Source organism: Aulonocara stuartgranti (genome assembly GCF_965226115.1).
Source record: "Aulonocara stuartgranti genome assembly, chromosome: 12".
Lineage (NCBI taxonomy): Eukaryota > Metazoa > Chordata > Actinopteri > Cichliformes > Cichlidae > Aulonocara > Aulonocara stuartgranti.
In genome coordinates this window covers 22,200,018-22,225,981 of record NC_138948.1, presented here as the reverse complement: position 1 = coordinate 22,225,981, position 25,964 = coordinate 22,200,018, and the positions used below count along the sequence as shown (strand labels likewise).

The 25,964-nt window shown below is 43.4% G+C and overlaps 1 protein-coding gene across 11 annotated transcripts in view; it reads left to right on the top strand.

Annotated features, from left to right (window-relative positions):
• The first annotated feature begins 3,360 nt into the window (after positions 1 to 3,360).
• Positions 3,361 to 25,964, top strand: part of mef2cb (myocyte enhancer factor 2cb) — a 59,734-nt gene continuing 37,130 nt past the window's right edge. For 4 of the 11 annotated variants that reach the window (XM_082554628.1, XM_082554630.1, XM_082554635.1 and 1 more), the window contains exons 1-2: positions 3,363 to 3,875; positions 25,195 to 25,438. In XM_082554628.1, coding sequence (XP_082410754.1) covers positions 25,385 to 25,438 — 54 coding nt within the window. In that variant the 5' untranslated portion in view covers positions 3,363 to 3,875; positions 25,195 to 25,384. Of the gene's footprint in view, positions 3,876 to 23,032; positions 23,052 to 25,194; positions 25,439 to 25,964 lie in introns of those variants that run through there. The other 7 variants (XM_082554627.1, XM_082554634.1, XM_082554632.1 and 4 more) reach the window with 5 other exon arrangements.

Here is a 25,964-nt window from a genome sequence, read left to right as displayed (position 1 = left end):
GCATGTGAGTTAAATTGGCCTGCAGGTCTTTCTGTGCTTTCTGTGAAGCCTTTGGTCGTCACATCATGTAGCATCAATCTATTGTCAAAAAAACAAACGTGTCTAAAATTCATTAGGGAACGAGTGCAGGAAGAGAAAGCGGTAAATACCAAATAAAGCTGCAAGCATCTTCAGACATATCCGACATACAACAAATACTCTGCGTGTTTCGTAGTGCTTCTGTAATCGCTGGCTAATTCTCAGGAGCAGTGAGGCAGAGCGCTTGACAACATCATCTACTGTGACAGGCAGATTGTGTTTTCACGTGAGCATGATCGACAACAGATTGCACTGAGCCCGGGCTGTTCTTGTTTGCCCTGGAAATGTGTTTGTGTTTATCTTATGCTTGAGAGAGGCATTTCTTTCTTTCTCCCTCTGCTACCAAAAACAAACGGGCGTGCGCGCACACATACATTTTTAGGCAAGCTGTTCTGCACGTGTGCGTTCGGTGCGTGCGTGTGACACATGCTGTGAAGTGGCTGCCAGGAGAGGCTTAAGAAACAATCCAACCAAGATCAATATCAGCAAACCGCACTTATATGTTTGACTTAAGATCCAGTCGCAGTTTCCCCTGTTTCACTTTTTATGCACAGCCGAAGCCAAACCTCACGAAACTGAATTTACCCGAAAGCCTAAAGAGTGTGTTTATGCACACTGTGACATATTTTGAAATTACATAATTGTTTGGCAAACTCTTAAACTGATTTTTTTTCCTCCACCAGGCTTTGATGAGACTGTCAACCCACACTCCAACACACTCTCAAACACACTCCTCAGAACACAAGTTCAGGATTCATGTAGGAGGGAGGGACAATGGCTAATGAGTAGGTCTGGGAAAGTTTCAGATGGCAAGAAACTAATAATTTCGCTCATTTTGATTAATGAGAAAATAGTTTGTCTTAAGATAACACAAATGCCAAAACATATAATATTTAACTTACGACACGCTCTGCTTATTTGCACACAGTCATTGTGTAACTAACTCTAAATTTATCAGTTTTAATAGCACAATGTGGCACACCTTCAGCTCTGCAATGTGGATTAATATCAGCCTGGTTATAATGCTGTATATAATACATATAGATATAGATATTTAGCCTTAGCCCTGTGCTCAGTAGTCTCAAGAGCAAAATATACAGCAGGTCTTCCCTATTTTGCATTAAATGTATGAGAACTGAGGGAGGCTGTTAGTATGGTTTCACCATAGGTTTATCCCCGTAGACAAGTCAGTCATTTATGAATAAGCATGAGCCAGTGTTTGCCTCATTTAATGATTTTTCACCATTCAAATGTATTCCACATCCCCCCATTTTTTTCCTCTGTTTCACATGGCTATCATACACACACACACACACACGTTACACAGATGTTAACATAGATACTCTTACACAGAAGCAGTAAGCACTTCACTGGCAGGTTCACTCTTCTTCTCACCGTGCCTGCCTACTTTGCTTCTCCTCTCAGGTGCTAACCAAATGACGACCTCAAGCACTGGGAACACTGAAAGGACCTCTTCAGTGAGCTTCTCGCAAACAGCATAGAAAGCTACAAGAGGGAGGGCACGAACAGAAGAAGAAGAAGAAGTAGAAGGAACACTGCATGTGGTATGTACAACCACATAAGCACCCACAGCTATCCATATATTTTGGAGACTTACTGCAACTGTCAGGTGCGAGCACCAGAAGAAGTCTGAAAGGAGGAAATCATGTCTGTTGAAACTGTGACTCTGTGAACTCGCCGTTTCATACATGCTGACATGTAACGCCGTTGATATCTGCCGTGTCGCGTTTATGAACTTGCTGTGTCCAACAGCGCCTTATTGATTAGTATGGAGGTCTAGGGACCAGAGGAAATGCTATTAAAGATTAAAGGGTCAGGTGATGTGAAGGTGGCATTCAGAGTCATCAGACACCAGCGGCTTCGGTTACAGGCTGTAATGTTCACCCGTCAAGCAGATTAGCCAGCTTGATTTATTTATTACTTGATGTCTTACCATTTCCTACCGTCACTGACTGAATAACTGATTGACTGGGTGGCTGACTGCTTGCATAGCTTATGCGTCGTAGGTGAACTTCAAAAGGGAAGATTATGGAGTCACTCGGCGTCTATTTACACAACACGCAGTCTGTATTGCTTTTACAGTGCAAAGCTAATAAAGAGAAAGGGGTTTGCTGTTTAACTGTATATAGACCACAAGTGTTCTTTGGGGGGGTTTTTTTGGTTTGTTAAAATATCAGGATGGAAGAAACTTTTGGAAGCCTGTGATAATGTTTTCCCTTTTTCAATGTTAAATTGATATAAAGTCAACAATGGGGCCTAACGGTGTATTGTAGCGTAACAAGCTCCATTCAGGGCAGCCATTAAAAATCCTAAAACCGTGATACGGCACCCATATAATGTGAGTATAATAGAACTCTGGTATTATGAGGCCTATCTGGTATACATCTCTGTACAGAGAGCCAGTGCACTGCCTGTCTGTGTCTTATCTGAAGTGGCAAACTTGCTGTTCTAATTGTTATCTTCACACTAATAGAGTGGATGTTTTGAAATCATTTGGTTGGACGGATAAAGGCTTGGCAATTCCCCAATGCTTACTGTCTCTGTCAGGGCTTATCTGTAGGAGATAGCTGGGTCCCTAAGAATGATTGGCGGGGTGCAGCATGTGCAAAAGTGTTGCAGCGTCTGAGAAAGGAGGCAGAGCAGACATCCAAGGAATTGTTGAGAATTAGAAAATGGCATTATTCGGGAGTTGCTAAAGTTGCTCCTACTTTTCCAGCGAAATCGCATTGAGGGAAGAATCATGTCATTTAATGTGATAATTAATCTTAAACTCTTATTGTTAAAATAATGAGTGATGTTGGATCATCTGTGAGTGTGTGTTTGTAGAAAATGGTGTCTTTTTTGAAGTATTTCTAAAAAAAAAACAAAAAACTAAAGGTGCTGAAACACGCTGAAGTGTTTTGCTTCTTGCTACGACAGACTTAAGTTTTGGTGTACTTGGCATCTGATGTGACTCGCATGAAACAATTGGCTGGAAACTTAACCTGCCTGAGCGAAACACATCGCATGCTGTCGCCTGCAGACCTCGGGGTGCTCTCCGTGACATCATTAGTTAAAGAACACATGCCCCATCTTCATCCTCCTCCTCCTCCTCCTCTAGCGGTCCTCTCTCAGCACTAATTGTGTCCACTCCGTCGGGCCTGGCGCGATAATAAAGCGTTAAGAGCCTTGCCTCGTTTATTAAAGTGGAGTTGGGAAATGTGAGACCGCCCCCTTTCAGGAGTTTTTTTTTTAAAAAAAGAAAAGGGGTAGAGAGGAAAAAATCGATTATTTCTTCACGCAGGAGAGCAGAAGGTTTAGGGAAAGACTTGGTCGGGATTGTGGGGAGGAACAGAAACAGCTTCGCAACATCACTATTAAGCTTCAGACGTCCAGTACTAATACCGGCACCACCTCCAACACAGCCGCTCCACCGAGTCCCTCGCCGCTCACCGGTACTACGCACTAGCAGACCAGACGGTGCGTCCTCAGCGCCTCCTGAGCGAGCTCTGTCGGATCAGAGAGAGAGAGAGAGAGAGAGAGAGAGAGAGAGAGAGAGGGGGGTAGTTTTCTCTGACATTATAGGGACTCATACCACGTATTGTAGGTTACTTTTTTTTCCTCTCGGCGCCGTCCTCCTGCTTAGTTGCGCTCCTGGATTTTAAGTGCGTCTCGGCGAACTCCGTTCCCCATCAAGCAGCGGCTCCAACCTTCCTGTCAAACGGCCGGACCAAACACCCGGCGGACCGCTTGTTGTAGCCTTCTCTCGCTTCACTCGGGACAAGATTTCAGATAAAGTAAGTACCGCACTTGCACCACTTGGCACTCACTGGCAAACACCTCACTCCATCGTATGGTTCTTAAAAAAATTATTATTTATTTTATTTGAAATGTTCCGTAAGGGGAAACTTGAGGGTCTAGTTTGATGCGCGTTGTCTCCCCTGACAAAGTACAGCAACTGCGTGTATTGATTTGTTGTGACCCCCTTTCGACTCGTGCCGGTAACAGCAATGTAATATAGTTACCGAGCGACATCAAATCACTGGTTATGGTGTATTAGGAGATCCGTGTGGTGATTTTAGGTGTCACTGCTGTGTCGACCTTGTGCAGCTTTCTCGCGTCCACATGCAGGCGCACAGTCCAGAAGCCAATGAACAGGCTGGTCACATTAACACTATACTTTATGCCCTCTTTTTGCGCCTTTGGGCAGGGTGGCATATGAAAAGTTACATTTGGGTTGTAAAATGTAGCGTTCAGTCTACCTCAAACAAAATTACAAAGGCAAAAGGAGATGCACAAGTTTTTACATCTCAGATTTCCATCAAAGCAACAGATTAGGGAAACAGTGATCCTAGTTTGTGGATATTCTTTGCGCACGAAATAAACGTTCTAAACTGAGGTGAACTGATGGCAATTATGCCGTGCTAAACTTTAAACCGGTATATTATGTAGGAAGCTTTGATAATTATTAAATAAATAGCTAATCACATCATCGCTGCAATACAGGGGAAAACATTCTTTTACACTTATTTGGATGTAAATTTATGTAGATGAGCGACACGGCGGACTGTGCTGTAAATCAGTGTTTTACAGGAGGTTTGGCTGTTCAGGCTCAACTATAATTTCTTCTCTGTGCCTTTGTGACTGAGACTGACTTATTACAAGAGAGCAAGTATGATTAAATTCATATTGCGAGTTTGGTTAAGCCTCACGTTGCTCAACTAAACCTGTTGCGATGAGAGGAAAAATCACGAGGCTACAATTAACTTGTGGCAACTTTTCTCAGGTTTCAGCTTTGGAGCTAAAAATGGATTCTTTGTTTTACACTTAAAGTGTACGGACACGAGGCCCACCATGTAATGTGCAGAGAAACTCGGGCTTGCAGTGACATTTAAAATTACTATTATACATTTCATTTTCATTTAGATAGATTTTGGGATTGAGTTGGCTGTGGACAAAAAAACGTATGCCAAATGTGGGGATAAACGTTTATCTCTTTACTTATATTGAGCTGAATTAGTTCTTAAGCTGAAACACAGTTTTGTCTGTGAAATAAATTATATAAAAAAGTAAGACATGAACAGGGCTTTAATGTAGTGATAACTGCTTGAAATTTAATATAATTAATGTAACTTTTAGAGAATATTTTGAGATTCATTAAACTATTAAATTAATTTTAAAATAACAGCTATGTAAATGAGGTATTTTAAGGCACTTACAGAATGGTAAAAGTGTTTCTGTGTGTAGCTGTATACCAGCTTATTTAATGTGTGCGTTTAAAACACACTGCGTACCGCTTGACTGCATTTCTCAGTTCACTTTCAGGAAAAAAAGAGAGATGCTCCGTGTTTTAAGACGTATGTAATTTTTAAGATTTTTAAGAACTTCTGAAGGGAACGTGGTGTCCAGTTGTCCAGTAACCCTTTATTAAACTTTTATGTGAACTTTTTAGTCTTAAAAAAGTCAGAGTGCATTCATTTATATTTTTTTTAGAAAACAACATCATAAGTGTGGCTTTCCTTTTCTGACTATCGTCAATGAAGTTGTTCTGTGTGGCCTGTCTGGCCTGTTGCTCTCTTGGGATTTAGCGATAGGTTAATCCGCTCAGAGGAAGGTGAGCACTTGCATGTGGACCCACGATTACACACTGAGAAGTCTGTCAGCCAAGCTCTGTAATCTAAGAGACCCTCTACACACACACACGGACACACACGGACACACACACACACACACGGACACTTGTATGCAGTCGTGCGCAAACACACACAGGTGCACAAAAGCATGTTCTGTCTCCTTTCTCTCTCTCGCTCTCTCTCTCCCTCCTTACACACACACTTTTACACACATGCATCAACACCCACACTATTTGGCCTGCGCTGCTTTTGTTTCTCTTATTCTCTTAAGACCTCTCCATCTTGACAAATCATTTGGGATTTTAGGCGCTGATTCACAAAACCAACAGCGACAACACACTCTTACCCTTCTCACAGAGAGGGATTAGAAGGTCACGTGTCTCTGTGATTGGCCAGGGCATTGAGCCGATTGTCAGGGCACTTTGCTGTACGCCAGGGGCTCAGTAAAGCTTTAGTTAAGTGAAGGAAGGGAACACATTGTATGCCACGGTCAGGGTAATTCCATGTGTTTTCAAGGCACTGCAACAAAATCAGCATAATTAGCAAATATTTGTCATTTGAAATGCCTAATATATTGCTTATAAATGTGTAATTTAACACCCATAAATTAGTTTTACTGGTGGTAACTTCTATTCCTGCTACCAAGTTTCCATCTTCAGGGGGGAAAAAGGTGTAAACTATACCACTGTGGTCCCTGATCTCTGCTCACATAGACATTTAATACTGTACAAGAGGCACATTTCAAAGATCCCCACCTTATGGAAAACCAGATCTATGAAAACATTTTTCCTTAATGGAGACAACCAATGTATTTATGTTTAAGCAAACAGTTTAAAAGCCCCTTTAGCTGTGCTTTAAAGTTTTTGTTTTTTTTCACTAATGGCTTCAAATATTTTGGAAGAAGTTTGCAGAGTTTACTCAGTTAAACATCAGTAAAACATTCATTTGCAGATTGCCGGTTGGCAAGATCGTGAGGTAGATATTGAAGAACTCTTAAGTGGACTTCATGCCCTTTGGCTCAAATGAGAGGCTGATATAAGACTCAGATGTAGACATTTGTATTTGCCTCACATGCAATGCTTCATAACGTAAGAAAGCGTCTTAAAATGCTGCGAGACGACCTTGTGTATCCCGCATGTGAAAACGTTTAATTGGTTTAGCAGCATATGTAACGCAATAAAGTGCAGGCTGTGTGTGTAGTAAAATTTGCCTCGCATAAATAACAGAAATATTAAGGCATTTGTTGAGAAAACAATTCTTCTTGCCAATTTCTAAGCAGATGAAAATGCTTATGTTTTATAATAACTTAAAGGCTTCTTGCATTCCTGTTTATTGCACATGGCAGGTGTTCTCTAGTTGCTGCATGGGAGGAATAGTCTCCTTTTTTTCTCTTTTTTTCTTTCTTTTTTTTCTCTTTTCATACGTTTTATAGTAGCAGTGAAATACGCAGGGCTCAACCTCACCATGTGTTTATTTACTCGTCTTCAGCAGATCTCGCTTTCATTGTCCTAACTGTTGTGCGTGTTAGAAATGTTTATCCAAATGCATCTTTGCCTTAGGAGCACTGTCTGTGTATCTTCTCATAAGAGCTGCAATTACTCATAAAACTTACCACACGCACACGCACACACACACACACACACACACACACACACACAAAAATCAAAAAGTAAATAATGCAGTCCTTGAATGGTTTTTTGGTGGATTGAATGCATATATTTGAATATGTCCTGGTTTTTGCATAATGATGCAAAGTATTCTTCTGTCTCTATCTAGTAATTAGCAGTGACGTTCAGCAACTTTCTCTGTATGCTGTAAGTGGATGGGGGTGTGTGGGGTTTGTTCACTGGGGTGTTAAAGATCACAGAGGAATATATCAGCCTTTGATGTTTAATTGTATTGTAAAACACACTTTAGAATATTTCTGCATAAAGTAGACTTCTGGCTGTGCTGTGCTTTGTGCTTGCTGTTTCTTTTGTGTGTTTGTCTGTCAGTGTGTGCTGTGTGTCTGGGAGTTGTGTGTGTGTGTGCGTTTTCAACTTTGCGTCTTGTCTCTGTGTATTCGTGCGCTGGAATCTTTGTGCTTTTGTGTGCGTACGTGTTTTTTGTTTTTTTCCCTTCGTCTGAGTTTTGTGAGGTTGTTGCTGGTGTATATTCAAATGAAAATGCTTGTTTTTCTTTTTCTCCTTTATTCTCACACTGAAGAGGGTAGGATTTGATGTCTGCGATGATGGAGCAGTCTGGAAAACAGTGTCAGTGTGAGGGCTGAAAAGGCAAACTGAGAAGACAGATGCACATGAAAACAGAGAGAGATACGCGCGCAGAGAGAACGCAGATGGAAATTTATTTGAGCAGAGGTTAGTTAAGAGCACGCCGACAAAGTGTTCGGCCTCCGCTCAGGTAACCCTCCGTTAAGATGTCGATGCGTTCGTGATGTCATGTTTAACACAGTGATCTAGATGAACAGGATGTCCTGCCCTTCTTCATCCTGTTTCCTGTTTCCTGCCTGGCCTGTTGGCCATTATTACGGCAGCAGCCTGCTGGGTGGTCTGTGCTCGGCAGTGCTGACCGCACAATCATATCATCAGCTGCAGCCCACCTAAAGAGACACCCAAAACACCTCACCATACTTGAGGCCTGCTGTCTGAAATATTTGGACAGGGAGAGAGAAAGAGAGAGAGGCCCGGGAGGCGAGAAGGCTGGAGGAGTGCAGGAGCAGAGGAGTCTGAATGATAAGACAAAGAGAAACATTTAGAGTAGAGCAGAGTTTGGGTTTCTTTGTCCAAACATGAGATCATTCCAATTAGGTTGAAAGCCTCCAACATCAAGACTTAAATGTTCAAATGAGAGTTAAATAAGAGTTTTCAGGCTTATAAACTGGCACATTAACTTCCCAAGACTTACCCAACTTTCAATCCTGAGAGAATTTTTCTTCTTCTTTTCCTGCACAGTGCAGACAGTTTTAGGGGTAACGCAAACATGACATCTGTAATGCTGACTTGAACCGTTACGTGGCGAAACCAGAATTTATCTGACAGATTTTTTAGAAGCCAGTTTGTCAGAGAAGTGTTTCCTGTCTGTTTATGGAAATGTAGCAGCCAAAGGCATTTTCTTTGATTAAACCCTGCTCCTGACCCGTAAATAGTTAGGAGCAACTTCTTACGCCCTAATATTATTTCAGAGAGAGATGCCCCCACCCGCCTTCACCATATTCCTTTGGTGTGGGACGCATTTGGAATCCACCCAATGCCAAGAAAAAAAAAAGAAAAAAGGAAAAAAAAAAGAAGGTGTAGGGATGGGGAGAGTGAGGAAAAAAAATGTAGAAATGTTTTCCAGTCGCTGTAATTTATCTTTGTCACAACTGCAACATAGCCGAGTCATTGTGCAACAGAGTCCTGTGAGACGCACAGAGGTAGCTCTGTGCCTTGGCCTCACACAAGCTCGCATCCATCTGAAACCCCCTGCTCGCTCGGCTGCCACAATCCGCGCCGCTGCCGCCACCGCTCCCCATCCGCGCTGCCGCTGAGCGTCACGTCGCGATCGGATATTTATAACAGATCTTGTGTTCACACCGAATTCAGAGGAATTAGGACTTGAATTCTACCCCGTCAGGCTTTTTATGTGAAGTTGCTGTTTTTTTTTTCCAATACAACAACGCAACAGTAAATATCCAATAATAGATGGCACGACTGATACGTCTGTCTCTCTTTTTGTGCTCCAAGGAAGAATATCGCAGACTTTTTTCAAATTTTGTGCTTGTTTTTCACCACAGCTTTAGAAATCTGGACAACCTGTGTAAAATAAGGAGATCCTCTGTGTCGTTGAAAATGCTGTTAACACTTTCTAAGTTGGGGAATAAATAAAAAAAATAAGAATCCATGCTCTCAGTGCTCTCCCTTTTCTGCAGAGCACACTGCTTAACCAGCCGCTGTCCTGCCAAAGCCCACACCAGTGTTTCTTTCCACTGTCATCTGTGCCATTCCCACACCAAAGGCCAGCCTATGAAATAATGTGCAACACGGGACTGTTTCGAAAACGTAGTTTACTCAGCTGACCAAAGAATTAAGGAGAAAGCGGGACAAAGAAATGCAGAAAAAGCTGAACAATAATAAAAGTGTTTAAACTTTTTCAGCTAATGTGCATCTGAAGTCAAACTTAATAAGACACTATAGCACACAGTAGGAAAGGCCCTGGAGGCGGTGAAGAGTGAAACAGCGTAGACCTCACGCACTCTTTTCTCTCTCTCTCTTTCTCTGTCTTCTTCTTTTTTCAGCCCGGTTCCTTCTGCACTGTGATGTATGGCTTTTTCCTACAGTGGCTCTTCCAAAGTGCAGCTCGTGATGTCATTAATTTTATTCATACTTTATGGATGCTCTGTCTGGAAAAAATGAGAGAAAACGAAGAGGGCCGATGTGAGAAGAGAGGGAAGAAGATAGAGGGAAAGAGAGAGAGAGGCCTGGAGAGGCAAAGTGAGAGAGAGAGAGAGAAAGAGAGAGAGATGTGAAGAAGATGGCATTGCGGAAGGAGATTTTCAGTGCAGTTGCATGTATAATGAATGAGGGGGCACTTTGTTTGAAACTCCAGCCCGGCGCTTCACTTCAAGGTTTGCTGGGCAGAGTGAGGCCTTGTGCTCTCACACCAGCCACTCTCTTTATCTTGCCAATAGATGCTTTCACCTGCCACTGTGGTTCGACCCAGTGGAAAAACAAATAACCTTGGTGTGTGTGTGTGTGTATATAAGAACAACACAGAGAGAGAGCGAGAGAGCAGTGACAATGGAACAAGGGGTTGGGTGGAAAGGGTGAGGAGCGGGCGAGAGAGGAAAGAGGTGAGTTTGTATAACTGCAATGACAGCCAGACGATACTGAGGAGAATACTGGCACTTTGCCCGCACTTCCTAAATAGTGCTCTCTACAGAAATAGCTCAGCCTTGATATTGACTTTTGTCTGTTGTGTATGTGCGGATGTGCACATCTGTGTATGCTCAATAGCAGGACATATAGTTTCATTGTCAGGTGAAGACCTTTTTCACTTCTTATCTGTTGTTGTTTGTTGGCGGTGTGCGTGGATACTTTTCTGTTTCTCATATTCGCGCGCGCGTGTGCGTTAACGTGTGCGAGTGAGGGATCTTTATTTGCTTTTATTGTCATGGGCCAAAATGGCCTCTGTTTTATTTTTGGCCCATCTCCGGACTCGTGGTTTTAAAAATAGCTGAGGAAGTGCGGGGGATACCTGCCGTGGCTCCAGCCTCCCCACAGCAGAGTCCCAGTTCCTCCACGTCACATCCATCCACCGCCGGCCCACTCCAGGCTATGACAGAGCAGCCCCTCTGGGGCCCGTGCAAACAGGATTGGACTCAGAATGAGGGTGTGAGAAAATCAGCCTCTGGAGTAAAGCGCAGAAAGGGCTCGCAGTTTAGTGCGAGAAGTCTTAGCTGACACTGTCAGATTTTGTAACGTACAGATTAGAAACCCTACAAGCTAATTCCCCTTTTTTTCTTTTCAAATGTAGTCGAGAGTAAAGATTTTAAGGGGAGTGTGTGAGAACTGGGTTTTTCCACAGTTAGTTCATGTGTGGAAGGGCACTGGCTGGCTTGCTCTCTTATCTGTCATCTGAATGCCGAGTTGTCTTGTTGATTTCATTTCTATGTCTTGCCTATGGGGCCTAACTTTGAGTCTGATCCTCACTCCCTTCTCATTGTACTCTCAATTTCTTATGGAATCATTCGACTGCAGATTTGCGAAGGCAACGAGAGCATTTAATAAATAGGGTTAGCTATAGGAGCAGAACTGGATGTTATTTAGATTTTACCATTTGACATTCATTTATTGTTTTCAAAGATTCACATTTTCCAGGGTCAAACTCATTTTTACTGTCTCACTTCTGTGGGTGGATGACTACATTTATTTTTGATTAATTCGGGTATTCTTTACAGGGCATCGTGCTCCTCAAGCCCATATCTAATTGTTTGCTTTTGAAACGACATTATTATCCCGAGATGCTCTTTCATCTGTAATTCTTTTAAACACGAGTGTCATCACTGCTACACTCTAACCCAAGATATTGTTCACCCTTTAAATGAGTGACACTCTGCATCTTGGCCCCTCATAATAGGGACCCCATAATCATATTATAAGTGGGACAAAAAAAGAGAGAGGGAGAAATCTTTAAAAAGCTCCACTGCCCTTGGTTGACTGTCTCTTTACACAGCGAATGAGAAATCTTTTTTTTTTCCCGAATGCGCTTTCACCCACCCCCCACCCCCACCCCTTTCTCTGTGAAGAGAATTGTGCTGCCTGTTATTAATGTGCTTTTGACAGCTTAATTTGATAAGCGGGGTACTTGTTAAAGAAACCTTGGATTGTTCTCACAGCAAGAACGTGTTTTTTTTTTTTCCCCTCCCATGTTCTTCAAAATGGTGCCGCACAATCTGTCGATGACCCAGTTCTGAGAGATGGTCGAAAACAAGGAAGAGCGATGCAAAATCCACAGGGAGAAGAACGGAGAGAAGGCGAGAGGGTAGCAGGAGACAGAGAGAGAGAGAGAGGGAGAAAGGATACTATAACTAAGAAAGGCACTTGTGGGAAGTTAACTTAAATGATTTTCTTTCTTCTCTTACCCTCTCGCTCTTCCTCCTCCTGCACCGACCAAGCAACCTACCTTCTTGGGCTCCACTTCCCTGTAGCCTAATCAGAAAAGGAACGCTGGGAACGATGACGGGGATTAGCCTCCACTACTCGCCAGTTCCCCTTGGTTAAATACACGTGTAATGAGTTGTTTATTTGGGATAATGCACAGTAGGTGCTGCAGAAGGCCAGAACTGCCCTCGCCTCCCTCCTCCGCCGCTTACGTGCACGCACGCGGGCCCGCAGCAGATAATACATACATATAGTGAACATATAGCCCAGCCAGTTATGCAGAAATATAGACGCAGCATATGTGGTGTGAACACTGACGTGTCCAGGTATGTGCTCATACATACATTCACACACTCAATCCTCCTACAAACACACCCTCCTACTCAGATTCCCACACACAGCTGTGATGCAGGTCACTCGCTGTGGCAAGTTGTACAGAGGGAGAAAAATGGGCAGTTGCAGTTAAAGGGTTCATCTAAGTGTGTGTGTGTATCTGTGTGTGCTTTCTTGTGCATGTTCTCAGGCCTTCATTGGGTCATAAGGCTGGGGGATTTTTCTCAGGGCAGAGAAGGAGTGGAGGGGTGGAGGGTGGGTGGAATTGAATGATATGAGAAAAAAAAAATCAAGGGAAAAACCTTAAGAAGGAAAAAGGGGCATGTCGTGCCCGTTGGTCTGTGCATGCATGTGTCCAGCGCTCTTGAGGGCGTGCACAGCAGAATATGTGTGTATGTACGTGAAGTGGAAAAAGCTGTTGCCTTGCGGAGGGGACGTGCTCTGCTATCATTAGCGGAGGGGGTGAGGGGCAGGGGTAGGGTGGGAGGGGGACATGCGAGGTTATGTGAACGGTGCAGCTGTGCTCACAGCAGAGGGATTTGAGTGCAGGGAGTGGGTGGAGGGGTGGGGGTGGTGGTTTCTCCAGGCGGCCAGGTCCTTCACTGATCCACCAGCTCGCGAAGCCGATGAGAGGAGAAAAATTCAACCAAGAAACAAGCCCAGCGAAGCAAAACACAAACCCGCCTCTGCCCCTCTGTTCACTGTCCCTCCATCCCACACTCCTCTGCTCCTCCGCTCCGCCACTTTAGCCCATTATTTCCCCAAATAGGAAAAATAAATAAATAACGACTGATGGTCGATGGCAAGGATAAGAGTGCAAAAGAGAGAAAGAAGAGAGGGGGGGAGCAAGTCACGATTTATATAGAATGCCTGTTCTGCTTTTCTGCCATCCGTTTATGCATTTTCATTTCCGATTTTCAATTGAAAAACGAGATAATAATGATGAAGATGATGATGATAAAAAATAATTTATAATTAAATGTTCTCAAGTAACTATACAAGGAGTAAAGAATTGTTTTCTGTCTTTTTTTTATTCAGGGGATTTCCCCAACAACTTAACATTCAAATTTGTTTAAAGCTAACTCCACACTTCTCTTCCTTTCCCCGGTGGAAAACGAAAAGACAAAAAACAAAAAAAACTTGAAGCCCACGTAGAGAAAAAGATGGCGACGCAGACGACGACCCAAACTCGCTTGTCAAGACGTGTGATCAGTCGCCGCAGAGAGCGAGACAAGGCAGAGGTGGCTGAAAGACGACAGAACACAGAATGGCATCAGCGCGCGCTGCTAATGCATTCAGCATGCCACCGTATCCAACAACAAGGCAGAATATCACACAGCTCACTTCACAAGACATCCCCACAACAACAACAACAACAGACGCATAAACGCGCGTGCGCTTGCCGAGGCGCAGTCATGCAGCCGCACACAGGCATTCACACATGCATAAATATCGGCGCGCTGCACGTTTTAAAACCAACCATGAGGAACAAGAATTTGAAAGCAAACAAACAAGTCAGAATGTAAGCAACTGGTATGAGACTTTGTGACAGAAAAAGAAGAAAAAAGTATAAATGAAATAACAGCTTTCGTTTCATGGGAAGACAAAGAGTTAAAAAGGACAAAAAAAAAATTCCTGGCAGAATCTAGCGTAAGTGTGAGCTACGTCAAAGACAATGGTGAGCGCTGAGCTAAAAATAGAGTGTGGTCAAACGGCAGTGGCGCTTTGGCGGGAGTGGTCAGCTCTGTGTGATAGAGCGGCCTTCGCAGTCGGCCACATATTGAGAGCAGAGGCACTCTGCCAAAGCTTGTAGATTCACAGCAGTAATTTAATATTTGTTTGTCTCTATTATTTCATTCTTCCCCTTTCTCCTTGTCCCTCTCTCTCGCTCTTGCTTATGAGGGTTAAGTAACAGTATGCTTTATCAGATTACTGGGTCTGAGGTCTCTTTCAAACCTCACTTTGCCATCTTGATGTTGTGCAGCTGTGCAGACTCTTTAATCACACGCTATCTTTTTTCACTCACCCTCTCCTCCCTTCTCCTAGTCCTCCCTCCTCCCTTAACATATGTTAATTGGCTGCTTTCTGTGACAAATTACGAGCGCTCACTTTGATGAGGTCGGTTTGTGATGGTGCTGGGAGTGGAGTACAGTGGAACAGCCAGACCCTCACCAGTTCCCCCTTAACCACTCCAAAAAGGAGCGCGGCACCCAGCCGATGACTAATGAGAGGCTTGGACTGGGTCTGGCCTGGCTCGAGCCTTGGTGGGGCCACTCCCCTAAACAGAGGCTGATCTGTAGGTACCGTATGCCGCCACACGCCCTCCACACTCCATACAACCTTTTGCCTCATGCACCCCACCGCCACCACCCTTCCCCTGGGAACTGTAACGCTCTGTGAGAGCAGAAGAGTTCAGGCTGTGTGGTGGAAAAGACTCGCGTTACGCAGTTGTGCGCGTTACACGTTATATATATGTATGTATTGTTTTTCTTTTCTTTATGAGACTGGACACATTTTCAGTGCTTTGTTTCACTTTTGCGTTTACGGCTGTCTTTACGTTCGAGGCTTAAAACAAAAGCCCAGTAGTAGCATAAATTATAGATGCGGCACATACAGCTTGTGTCTCAGGTTTACATTGAGCAGCATGTGTGTGTGCATGTGTGTGTGTGTGTCTGTGGTGAAAAGGCAGTGCCTGGAAACATTAAACCAGCCATGCTTAAACAAACACTTACAATGGAACAATCTCTGTTTAATGATGCTCAGCATCAACAGGGAAACAATGCTCACCAATAATCAGCACAATCAGCTTGCGGTAACAAAAAGAAAGAAAGAAAGAAAAAAAATGACATCATCCAAGTAGTGTGTTCTGTATTCTTTTTTTTGTGTGTGTGTTCTTAAGTGTTGTTAGTGGTAGGGTGTAATAATGTGGCTGTCTCCTGCCAGTCTGTCATGCAGTTTCGTGTTCTCGGTCTCTTTTTCTACCTCTGTCTCTCATTCTTACTCACTCTTTTTCTCCCTACTTTATGATCTAGGTTACTTGGTTTCCTAGCAGAGCACAGGGACCGGAGGAAGAGAAAAAGAAAAAAGAAAAACAGAAGGTCGAATCTATGAAGGACATGCTTGTTGAAGTGTGCAACCTTCTACTTCTCTGCAAATTACTCACACACTGTGCATAGAGTCAAAGCGGAGCTGTGGCTCCCATTTCAGCTCCGCAAGGCTGTGACCATGACATGTAACGCTGCTGGGAGCATCGCAGCTACGGGAGAGGTGCCGATGTACCGTCAGCTCCGGCGCTCGTTCGTCGCGGAGGACAAAAATATAATCGTTTTATATAATGGTATCGTTGTGGACTCTAAATTTGCTGATGAAGCGAGAAAAGGAAAAATAGTAAATTCCACAGCTTCCTCATAGGTCTGCCTGTCTGTACATGCTGACTTAGTTCCAACAACCTCAAAAAGGGAAATTGTTCTATTTATCTCTTCCCATCAACAAAATGCAAAAGAGATAACAGCCCATAAGCGACTTCTCATTTCCATAGCTACCAAACTGAAGCACACACACACACACACACACACATATGTATATATATATATATATATATATATGTACACACAAACAAACTGGGTGACAGTATGAAGTTGGTGAACAAAACTGCACTCAGCCCCTTGCAGTTGCGTGAGGGTTAGCCATGTTAGCATTAGCCTGAAGGCCTTAATTGAGGCCAGGAGGGAGCATTTAATAATTGCTGTCACAAGATCAAATTTAATTCTCCTCTCTTCACAGCCACCACTGCTGTAGGGTAGAGTGAAACAAATTGTCATCAGAGATTTCTAAATGAACAAAGCTTTTAATTAGGGTGATTAGAATACTGTGGCATAGAGGAAGACTAAAGGGTGGGGGGTGTGATGAAATCATCAGTGGATTGTCTTCACCGTGATGTGTGGCTTTGATACAGTGTGGGGTGAAGAGTTGGGGCACGCGACTGCTATGGGAAGTTGTCTGTATCTTATAAGTCAGCAACTCGTGTCGCCCTAGAAATTATATCCTATTGGAGCAAATTCTTTTACCGCTTTCAGTGTGGAGCGAATTAAATCTAGCTGTTCAAGAACTGTATTTTTTTATGAGTGCTGCAAGAGCTCCTAACCGGCGCTGACATTTTTTCTGTTCAACCAGATCGATACGTTTTGCTAGTATCTAAAAATACACATAAAAAATTATTAATGTAATATTTCCTCAATTAAAAGAGGATGCTCTATTTAAAGCCGTGCCTCTGTGTCTGCTGAGCGGGCACCGCCGCAGACAGGAACAAAGGCCGAACCCAGAATGTTGGCCGGCCGTCTCTCACCTTAATCTTGTTGCATGTTCACAATAAAAGCCTCAGTTAAACAAAGTAAATAAATAATAGGTTGTTTCTATTAAAAGAACTTTTAATTTGAAATGGCTGCATGATGTGTTTAAAATTAAGCTGGCTGCTCTGTGTCGTATACAGTTCAGCTACAGCTGTTGTGTGAGTGTTTTAGGTCCCTTGGTTGATGACCGTCTCTGTGTTGGTAGAGATAAGCAAGTGCCAAGTACTCAATTGTTTTTCTGAGTTTTATCCAGAATGAGTCACTGTCCTCTAACAGACTGGTGAAGTAACTTTAACGTAGTCAAGGGAAACGAAGGTTTGTCTCATTAACAAGCCTGCTTCAGACAAAGACCTGTTACATTCTGCGGCTGAGATAAATAAAGGAACCGGGTTAACTTTCAAATCTTTACTGACATGTCCAGCCAAACAGACACTATTTCTTTCTTATGATTAGGGGCAAAATTTTCTTCAAAATGTATTCACTATTAGAAATTACTTGTATATATAAACCTCAATCCTAGGAGACAGGGTTGGAGTAAGCATAGCCCCTACAGTAATGAGGCCTTAGCTTCAGTTTGAAACCTCTTGACTCAAAACACACATACACACAGTTTCTGCCCTTCTCCCCTCCCCTCCGACTGGAGAACATTGCTAACATCCCGAGACATTGTCATACTCGGCAGAGTACATAATTGGGTGAATATGTCAGTGCTTTGTGTTCTTAGTGACATGACTCCCGGCTGTTCCTGTGGGGGGCTGGGTGTGCTCACTAAAGGGTTTCTACTGCAATTTTGTTACATTTGGCTTATTGTTCATTATGGTTTTACTTGTATTCTTCTAAATCCAGATAAGCATGTAACTCCTTATCCGTGCACGCAGACCTTGTCCTGTGACAGTGTGGTCATTTAAGCACGTGTGTGCATTAATTTTCTGTTCCTGTACCTTTAGTGTCAGCAGTTGGTCGCACCTGGGTCCTTCGGTAAACGTGGAAACATGCGAGTTGAGACAGTGGTTAATGCTGACTGAAGGGCGAGAGAGGGGGAGAGAGAGATGAAGAAGAAGTGAAAGAAACTGTGGTGGTGATGATAAAGTGAAACCTAGTGAAGTTATTTGTGTTTAAACATCAGATGTGTGTATCGCCACAATCAGCACCACTTCCATATTCAAAACCATTTTGATACCTCTAATTTCAGCCTCTCACACTGTACACTGATCTGTCGGGTACTTTGTCACCTCTTTTAAGCTAATCTTTCTTTTTTTTAAATATATAACTTCTATCTATGCATTATGCTTTAATTCAGCCATTGTCACTTCTTATGCTCGAGCCACGGAAAGACTGAATGTACGAAATGGTGATTCACTCCAGTCTTTCCGGGGCCTCTCCAAAATGTGGCTTGCCTATGCTTCTGCTTTTTCTTCTCTTCTCCTTTTTTCACTGATACCATTTTTTCCAGCTTGGTTCAAGAGTATGTTTGTGGCGAGCCGCGGTCCTCAAAATGTATTTATATATCTCTGATGTTCGTAAGTCACAGTCACAAAAAACAAAAAGCTGCTGAGAATTGAGCCACAACAGCCAGTCCATCTCCCTGTTGCTGTCGAGCTAGCTTTACCTAGCTTTAGTGTGGGCCTGTTTGCTCATCTACCTTTGGCCTAGCAGCTGCTGCTTACAGCCCTTGGCCTCCTTTCAAACAGAGGGGTTGACGCATCGTGTCAAATCATTTTGTCCTTGGGGCAGGCAGCATTAGGTTATGGAAAGATGGCTCTCACCTGTCTCCGTACTGGCTCTGACGGATGGCTACCTATCTGCGTTGCAGCTCTGATGGCCCAAGGCCTGCATTTCCTGGTGCTGAGTGAGACGTACAGCTGCCCAAACGAAGGGCAGACCTCTGTACACTGTCGCCTCCATTTCTATTCACTCATCATATCAATGTGATACTTTAAAATTTTAGAAAAATGCAAAAGTGATTATATAGACACATTACTTGTGGGAGCATCCGTAAACGCTTTCACAATTAAACATGTCTGTAAGCTTTCTTGTAGTTTACACGAAAAACAGACACATCATCATTTATGCATTAGTCCTCCAATTTACATTCACTCTCTAAATTATTTTATAATCCTAATGCCTTAATTTAATTTGAAAATGTTTGGCAAAGTTTGCTGCTGTGATGAAAGCCACAGCAAAGTAAACAGAGAATGAATAAAGAAGAATGACGTTCACCGCATCAAGGTACTTTTCTTCATGGGGATATTTTGACACTCCCCTCACAGGTATGCATTTATCACAAAAGATGCTCAGATGTGTTCAAAAGTAAAAAATAAAAAAAAAGTTTAGGGGGGTGTGCAACCAAGAACAACTAAAAATGCACTCATAACAAACCTGACAAATTCTTTTGTTCAAAAATGTTGAAACCAGTGAGTGTTTTCGTCTGATGCGTCACAGAAAGATTATGATTTCAACATTTATTTTTTTGCCTTTTGCTTTGATTCATGAGTTCCTGCATAACCCCCCACCCTACCCCGCCCCCACACTCCTTCAAAATATGTCATAGCCTTACAAAACCAAGAGACACGTTTTGAGGAACTAGAAGTAACTGAGGCCTGAAGTATTTCGTATTGAGAAAAACATGGTTTCTGTTCATTTGTCCTCTGGAAATGAGAGGGGAGCGTAGCAGTTGAGTTTTGAACCCTAATTCTTACCCTGCGATTTGGGGAAGGAAAGACCTTCAGCACCTTTGATTGTCTATGTCTGCTGATGTCACATCCTTCCCCCTCCCCGCGTATCTGTGTTTACTTCCCGTCTTTCCGTCGTTCGAGACCAGGCAGTGCTACTGTTGTAAAAATCAGTTTGAAGTTTGAAATTCAGGTATTAGGTTTTAAGTTAAAGTGGGGTTGGTAAGGAATTGAGACGTCACCTTGAGGACTTATTAAAATATATTTATAAATATTTATTTACTTTGTTCTATAATGTCTCTCACACTATAAGTTGCTGGGAGAGTGTCTAAAACTTGTGCCAATCAGAGACTAGTGGCTCACTTTGCTCCTCATCAATAGACGGGTGTCTCAGTTCTAAGGCACCTAGAGATTGAAAATAGAATACATGAGAAAGCGTCCCTGTCTCGGTAATGATACAACTAAACCATGATCTAATAGAGAGAGACAGGTGAAGACATATCCTCCAACACACATATACGTGCACACTTACACAGCAGCCTCTCAGTTTCAAGTTTAGCTCGAATGCTCACTGGGAAAAAAAAAAGAAGAAGAAAAAAAGGAATGAACACATTATAAGATGATCCACCGCTATCACTCTAATCCCCAGATGTACATGTTGCTAATCTCTTTAGCTGCTAACATGTTAAATTAGCCCTAATATCTGCTGAGATTCAAAACCATAGAGGCCCACCTACGTGTGGGCTACCGCCCAGGTTTAGGTCACTCGCCTCCCCCTTCACTCAAAAAAAGATACAGACTCTGGAGGGAGGGGGGGGGGGGGGGGGTGGCAGTGATAGCCATTCGTCACCCTGCCTATCTTGTTCTGACAGATGGGGAGCGTGGCGTGCCACATAGAGGAGTCACTGCCTGTAATGACATTAGAGGCACAATGAGACCTGATACACATTTTTTTTCCATCCTGCCTAGCCATCAACTTGCTCCTTTGCTTGATTCTTCCCCGCCTCTCATTTCTGCTGCTGTTATGCCTTCTTCTCGCCTTACAGAAGATAAAGTGTTGTCTGCTGCTATTTCCAAATCAAAAGTACAAATGCACAAAGTGCACATTTAACATGCAAACATGCACATAGCTGCAGCAAAAACACAAGAAAGAAACCTCCGAAAAATCTACACTGAAAAAATGAAAACAGTTTCTGAGCCAAAAAAAAGAGTTTCCTACATAACAGAAAAACTCGCGTACAAATCGAGCACCGCGAGTGTGTACTGACGTTGAGATTGTTTTGTGTAAAATGGTATTAAAACATTTTTTTTTCTATCCTCGTCTTCCAGGAAATGGGAGTTTATTTAAAAACGAGAGCGTTTATTTAAATGTACCATACACCTCCTAAAAGGTTTACTTACTGCAGTGTAAGATGTTATTTCAAATTCTCACAACCACATTTCCCATGAGGGACGGAGGACACTGGCATTGCACTTGTGCACACAGTTCATTTACAGTTGCCCCAGTTTTGTTTTTACGTTTCTCACAGAAATTCTCTGAATGCAGAAATAATCTCAACAGATGGTTGTGCACAACTTTAGTTCTTGGAAGTGGATCGTGTGTTCATTTCTCCTTATTTATTGCCACGTCCATCCACCTCATTCACAGAAAAAGGGGGGAAAAAAAACACAAACTGAAACTGTCTTTCAAAATGATGAATTAGCCCTGAGCATGAGTTAAAGTAAAGTTCCTGTTTTTGTTGCCCCCTGATTCAAAGAAGTCATCTTCAGTGTATGTCCTCAATAACAAAGCCACATTAACAAGCACCCTACAGACGTCTATTAGAATGTGAAAAAGTGCCATGTGCTGTATATTAGTTTTTAGTGACTAAACACTTGGGAGAGGCGACCTAGAATCAAGCCTTGTGGTGCACTGAGTGTATATGTTCTCATTGTCCTCTCAGCTACACTTCTGAGACACAGAGAGAAAATGCTCATTAGATCTATGTGCTGAATTGCTTCTCTCTCTCCATCTCTCCCATCCTCCCCCAACCTTCATATCTCCCTCTCTGGCTCTCTCCCTCTCTCTCTCTCTCTCCATCCGTCTGCTTAACAGATGGGAGGGTCGTGGGCACAGCTCTTCCCCTCCCCCTGGAGAGGCCTGGTGCCTGTTCAAAAGATCCCTCTTTATGCTTCTCTCCATTTCTCTGTTTTTCTCCCAGTGCTCTTCTTCTCTTTTTATTGTCACCTTTAAAGCTCGAAGATACGATAAAACTGGCAGAGGCATAACCGTCGTCCTTCAGCACGCTCGGTGCCGGCGTGCCCTCTGACCTTAGCATTTGCCCACCCCGGCCTCCTTCCAGTTACCACACATTAGTGTGAATACAGACATACCGCTAGTCAACAAGTCTACAGAGTATAACGGAGCTCTTTTGTTTATTCTTCATCTCCCACAGATTCATTCCCTATTTGCCTGCTTCGGGATTAGTAAATTGGCTTAATGTGCAAGTTTGCTAGGTTGGTTTTTTTTTTCTGCTGTCTTGCACCATGTGTCTTCATTTTTTTGTTTTGTTTCTTTCTCATCCTCTTTGCCCTGTCAAGGTCAGATGTCAGTGTCGCTACCTTGCAAGACATTCCTGCCAAGGACAACTGTGTTGTCCCACTTGACCACGTTCACTAAGCAGTGCTTATTTCCTGCTTTCCCCTCCACTTCACTGTCTTGGCGTCACGAGGCTAAATTGGATTTAGTGATTCACTGCTAATCTGTTAAGTTAACCGATGATCTCTCCAGCGCTGGGGAAGGGAACGCAATGGGGAAGTGGGCACTTGTTCTTTTTTTTGTTTTGTTTTTTGTTTTTTTTACCCAGGAGCTGCCTGGCACCCATAAGGGACGGGGGTGGGTGTGAGGAAAAGTGAGGGGTGGTGGCAGGAGTGGGGAGGGGAAGTGGGGGGGGGCAACTTGAGTTGTTGTTGTTGTTGTGTAGGAGGAGGTAAAGGAAGCAGGAAAAAGATGGGATGGGGAAGGAGGCTGGGTGAAGTTAAGAGGCACCAACATGGGGGTAAGCAGCAGCAGAGCTTCACCTCAGGGAGCGTTGGCTGGTGCTCAGAGCCAAAAGCGGGGATTAAATGTTCAGGACATGAGCTTAATCTTAGTGTTAATGTTACGTAAGGCCTAAGGTGTTGCCCCAGCGGGTGTTGACATTGAGAGGTTCAACTCTGCTCAGCGTGCTGTGGGAGGAACACGGAGGAGGTGCAGGCCAGGAGGCAGGGATCATGAAGGTAACGCCTCCTTGTTTGGAGCGATGCCCGGACTGGGTAGTGTTGAGTACAAAGACTGGGAGGGGATGATGCTGTCAGCCTGTGATTGAGGTACGCTGGCTTGATTGATATCCTTGTCTGGCTGTCTTGTGCCAAGCGCCTTAGTGTTGGCTTGTAATCCTAGTTTGTCTGACAACATCCTTTTTTGTTTTCTTCCACAGGGCAGCTCTTTGTGTGTCTGTCTACGGATGGGTGTGTTTGCACAGAGCAATGCTAAAATGTTTTGGATAGCCTCTTCAGAGCTGCCACAGAGTTATTTTAGATCTTGTTATTATTATGATGGTGCAGTCCGGCTGTTGTCCTAACTGCCAAATGACGCATTTATGTTCGTATCTCAGTTCTTCCATGAGTGGGTGTATTCCAAACCATCATCTCAGGAAGTTTTTTGTCATGCATTTCATTATTGTTGAGACTGTATTGTCTCACTTTTTTCAGTTTTTGTGTGATGGACATTTTTGGCAGGCAATCTTATAAAATCCATAAAAATCAATGCAATGCTGTTTCTTTAATACAATGTAATATACTTACCAAATCCGTGTTTCGCATACATACACTGAGAAGGCCTCAATTATAATGCAGGATTCTAAATTTTGAGTCGTGAATAAAGCACAGAGCCTGCATTTCATGCTGCAAATGGAAAAGATAGCTACAGCCTTGCTTGCGCTACAGGCCTTGGTCTGTCATTAAGAGCCACTGCATCCCTGGATGTCTCTATTATGAGTTTTCATTATCAATGTCCTACTCTCTAGCACAAAAAGGTCAAGTGCATAGCAATGTGCTGCATTCACCTGAGGGGTTCAGATCTTTCTTGTGCATGTTACTCAATAAATACATGGATTCAGGTTAGCAGGAGGTAAAAAAAAAAAAAGGAAAGGAAGTGCATTACAATGTGCAGGTATGTGTGCAGGAGTGCGCAAAGGAGAGAATATGAGAGAGTGAGGAAAAGAGCAAGGGTGTTTGAGAAAAAGGAGAGAGAGAGAGAATGATAGAGAGAGAGACTGAGACTGACATGTCTTTTGGTGAAGCGGTGTCGTCTTCCACATCAATGTCTGATGCTTGTGCTGCCAGGTGCCGGAAATCTGGTTCAGAAAGGAGAGAAGAGAGAAGAAGGGGAAAGTAGAGAAAAAAAGGCAGGGTAGATGGAGGATTTTTTTATTTTTTTTTTTCATGTGACGGCGTTGACAGCTCCCCTGCATTGCACTGAGCTTAAATAATGGGATGCTCATTTGCATAACGAGGGACGTTATCACCTCTACTGTCAAAAGAAAACACAACAACAGTTCTTCTGCTCCTCCCTGAGATAGATTGGGTTGGCCTACTTTAGCACTCTGGAGAGATGCACTGGAGCTCTGGCTTAGCCAAGCTCACACAAGAGCACACAGTTATGCGCACGCACACACACAGATGTACATGCACACGTGTACACACACACACAGTCGCTCAGTCATGCAAACTTTTCAGAGCGCAACTCTGCTCTTCCGCCCATTCAGTCCGGCGCTTCAGCTGCTGGCCTGCACCTCTGGAACACAGGTACACTCACATTAAACTGTGCACGCGTTTATTGGCTACTCCGATATCTTCCGGACATGCAAGGGTTTTTTTCTCCAAGAAACCATTGTGTATCAAACTGTTATGTTGCCACATTTTACTTATTTTTACAAAGGCTTTGTTTTACCAGAACATGGCAACACTCTTAGGTCCTCGTTTTTTACATCTGTATACTATCCTAGCATATCGCATCTGCCATTTTGGAGATGAGCTGCAGATAGAGTAGAAAAAAGTCGCGGCTGGCAGCTCCACTGTCAATACAGTGCAGTTTCATGGGAAGAAACAAAATGTATTTCTCAGTGTGGAGGTAATGTTACAGTGTTGGTGATTAGAGCGTTTAAGTTAGCGGCACTTCCAAAACACTGTCAAACTCTCTGTGAACGAGGCGAGATCCTGACAGTGCTGTCTCCTCTCATAGTCGGTGCCTAGGAAGAAAAAAAAATGCAAAAACTGATTTGCATGATATCGACAGTGAAAAACACAGCGGTTCTCACAACATTGTTGACAGATTCTTTGTCTTTCTTCACCCTCCCTTGTGGCTGCCACGATGCCACTTTTATTATTTTTTTTTTCCCCTCTCAGTATTTTGCCATATTTCATTTCATTTAATGCTTATTCTCCCCGACCCCTCCCTTCTGTCTTGCAGGTACAGATGCTGGAATCTTTGAGTTGATTGAAACAAATAGAAAGCAGGAAAAAAAAAGAAGAAAAGACAAAGCAAAGGAAGAGCTGAAACGTGAAGAGAACCGGAGAGAGAGAGAAGAGAAGAAGAAAGAGAAGAGAGAAGAAAGCTTGAAGTTCTTTAGAAAGAGGAGAGAAAGAAAGAGACGGGGACGATGGGGAGGAAAAAGATTCAGATCACGCGGATTATGGATGAACGCAACAGACAGGTAAGTCCCGGGGGGATGGGAGGATGGATGAGTATGAGGATGGGGGAGAAAAGGGTGGAGGAGGGAGGAAGGAGAAACACCCTACACCCCACATAGCTCTTAACAATGAAGGTTTCTGGGAGTCTGGGCAATATGCGAGCTGGGAGACAGAGCAGTCCTTGCAGGGAAAGTACAGATATTGCTTTTGGTGGAGGAGTTCCATCAGCTTAGAATAGCAATGTTTGTTTCCCTTCAATCTAACAATCCAGTGTGAGGACACGAGGAGTGTACAGTGTTTCCTAAAATGGATTTTGCTTTAAAACTGTTGGGATTTTTAAAGCACATTCTGCATATCGCAGAGAAGTCTGAGGGGTGCAGCCTACGCTCAACTGAAGCACCCTTCACACACCCAAGCCCTCACACCATGCCACCCTGTTTAGCTCCCTGCCAGTGGAATATTACCGGGCAGAGGGTGGTACCACCAGTGAGGCAGGGTGGAGGAAAATATAAACAAACAACCAAACAGAGGGTTCGGGATGGTCTGAAA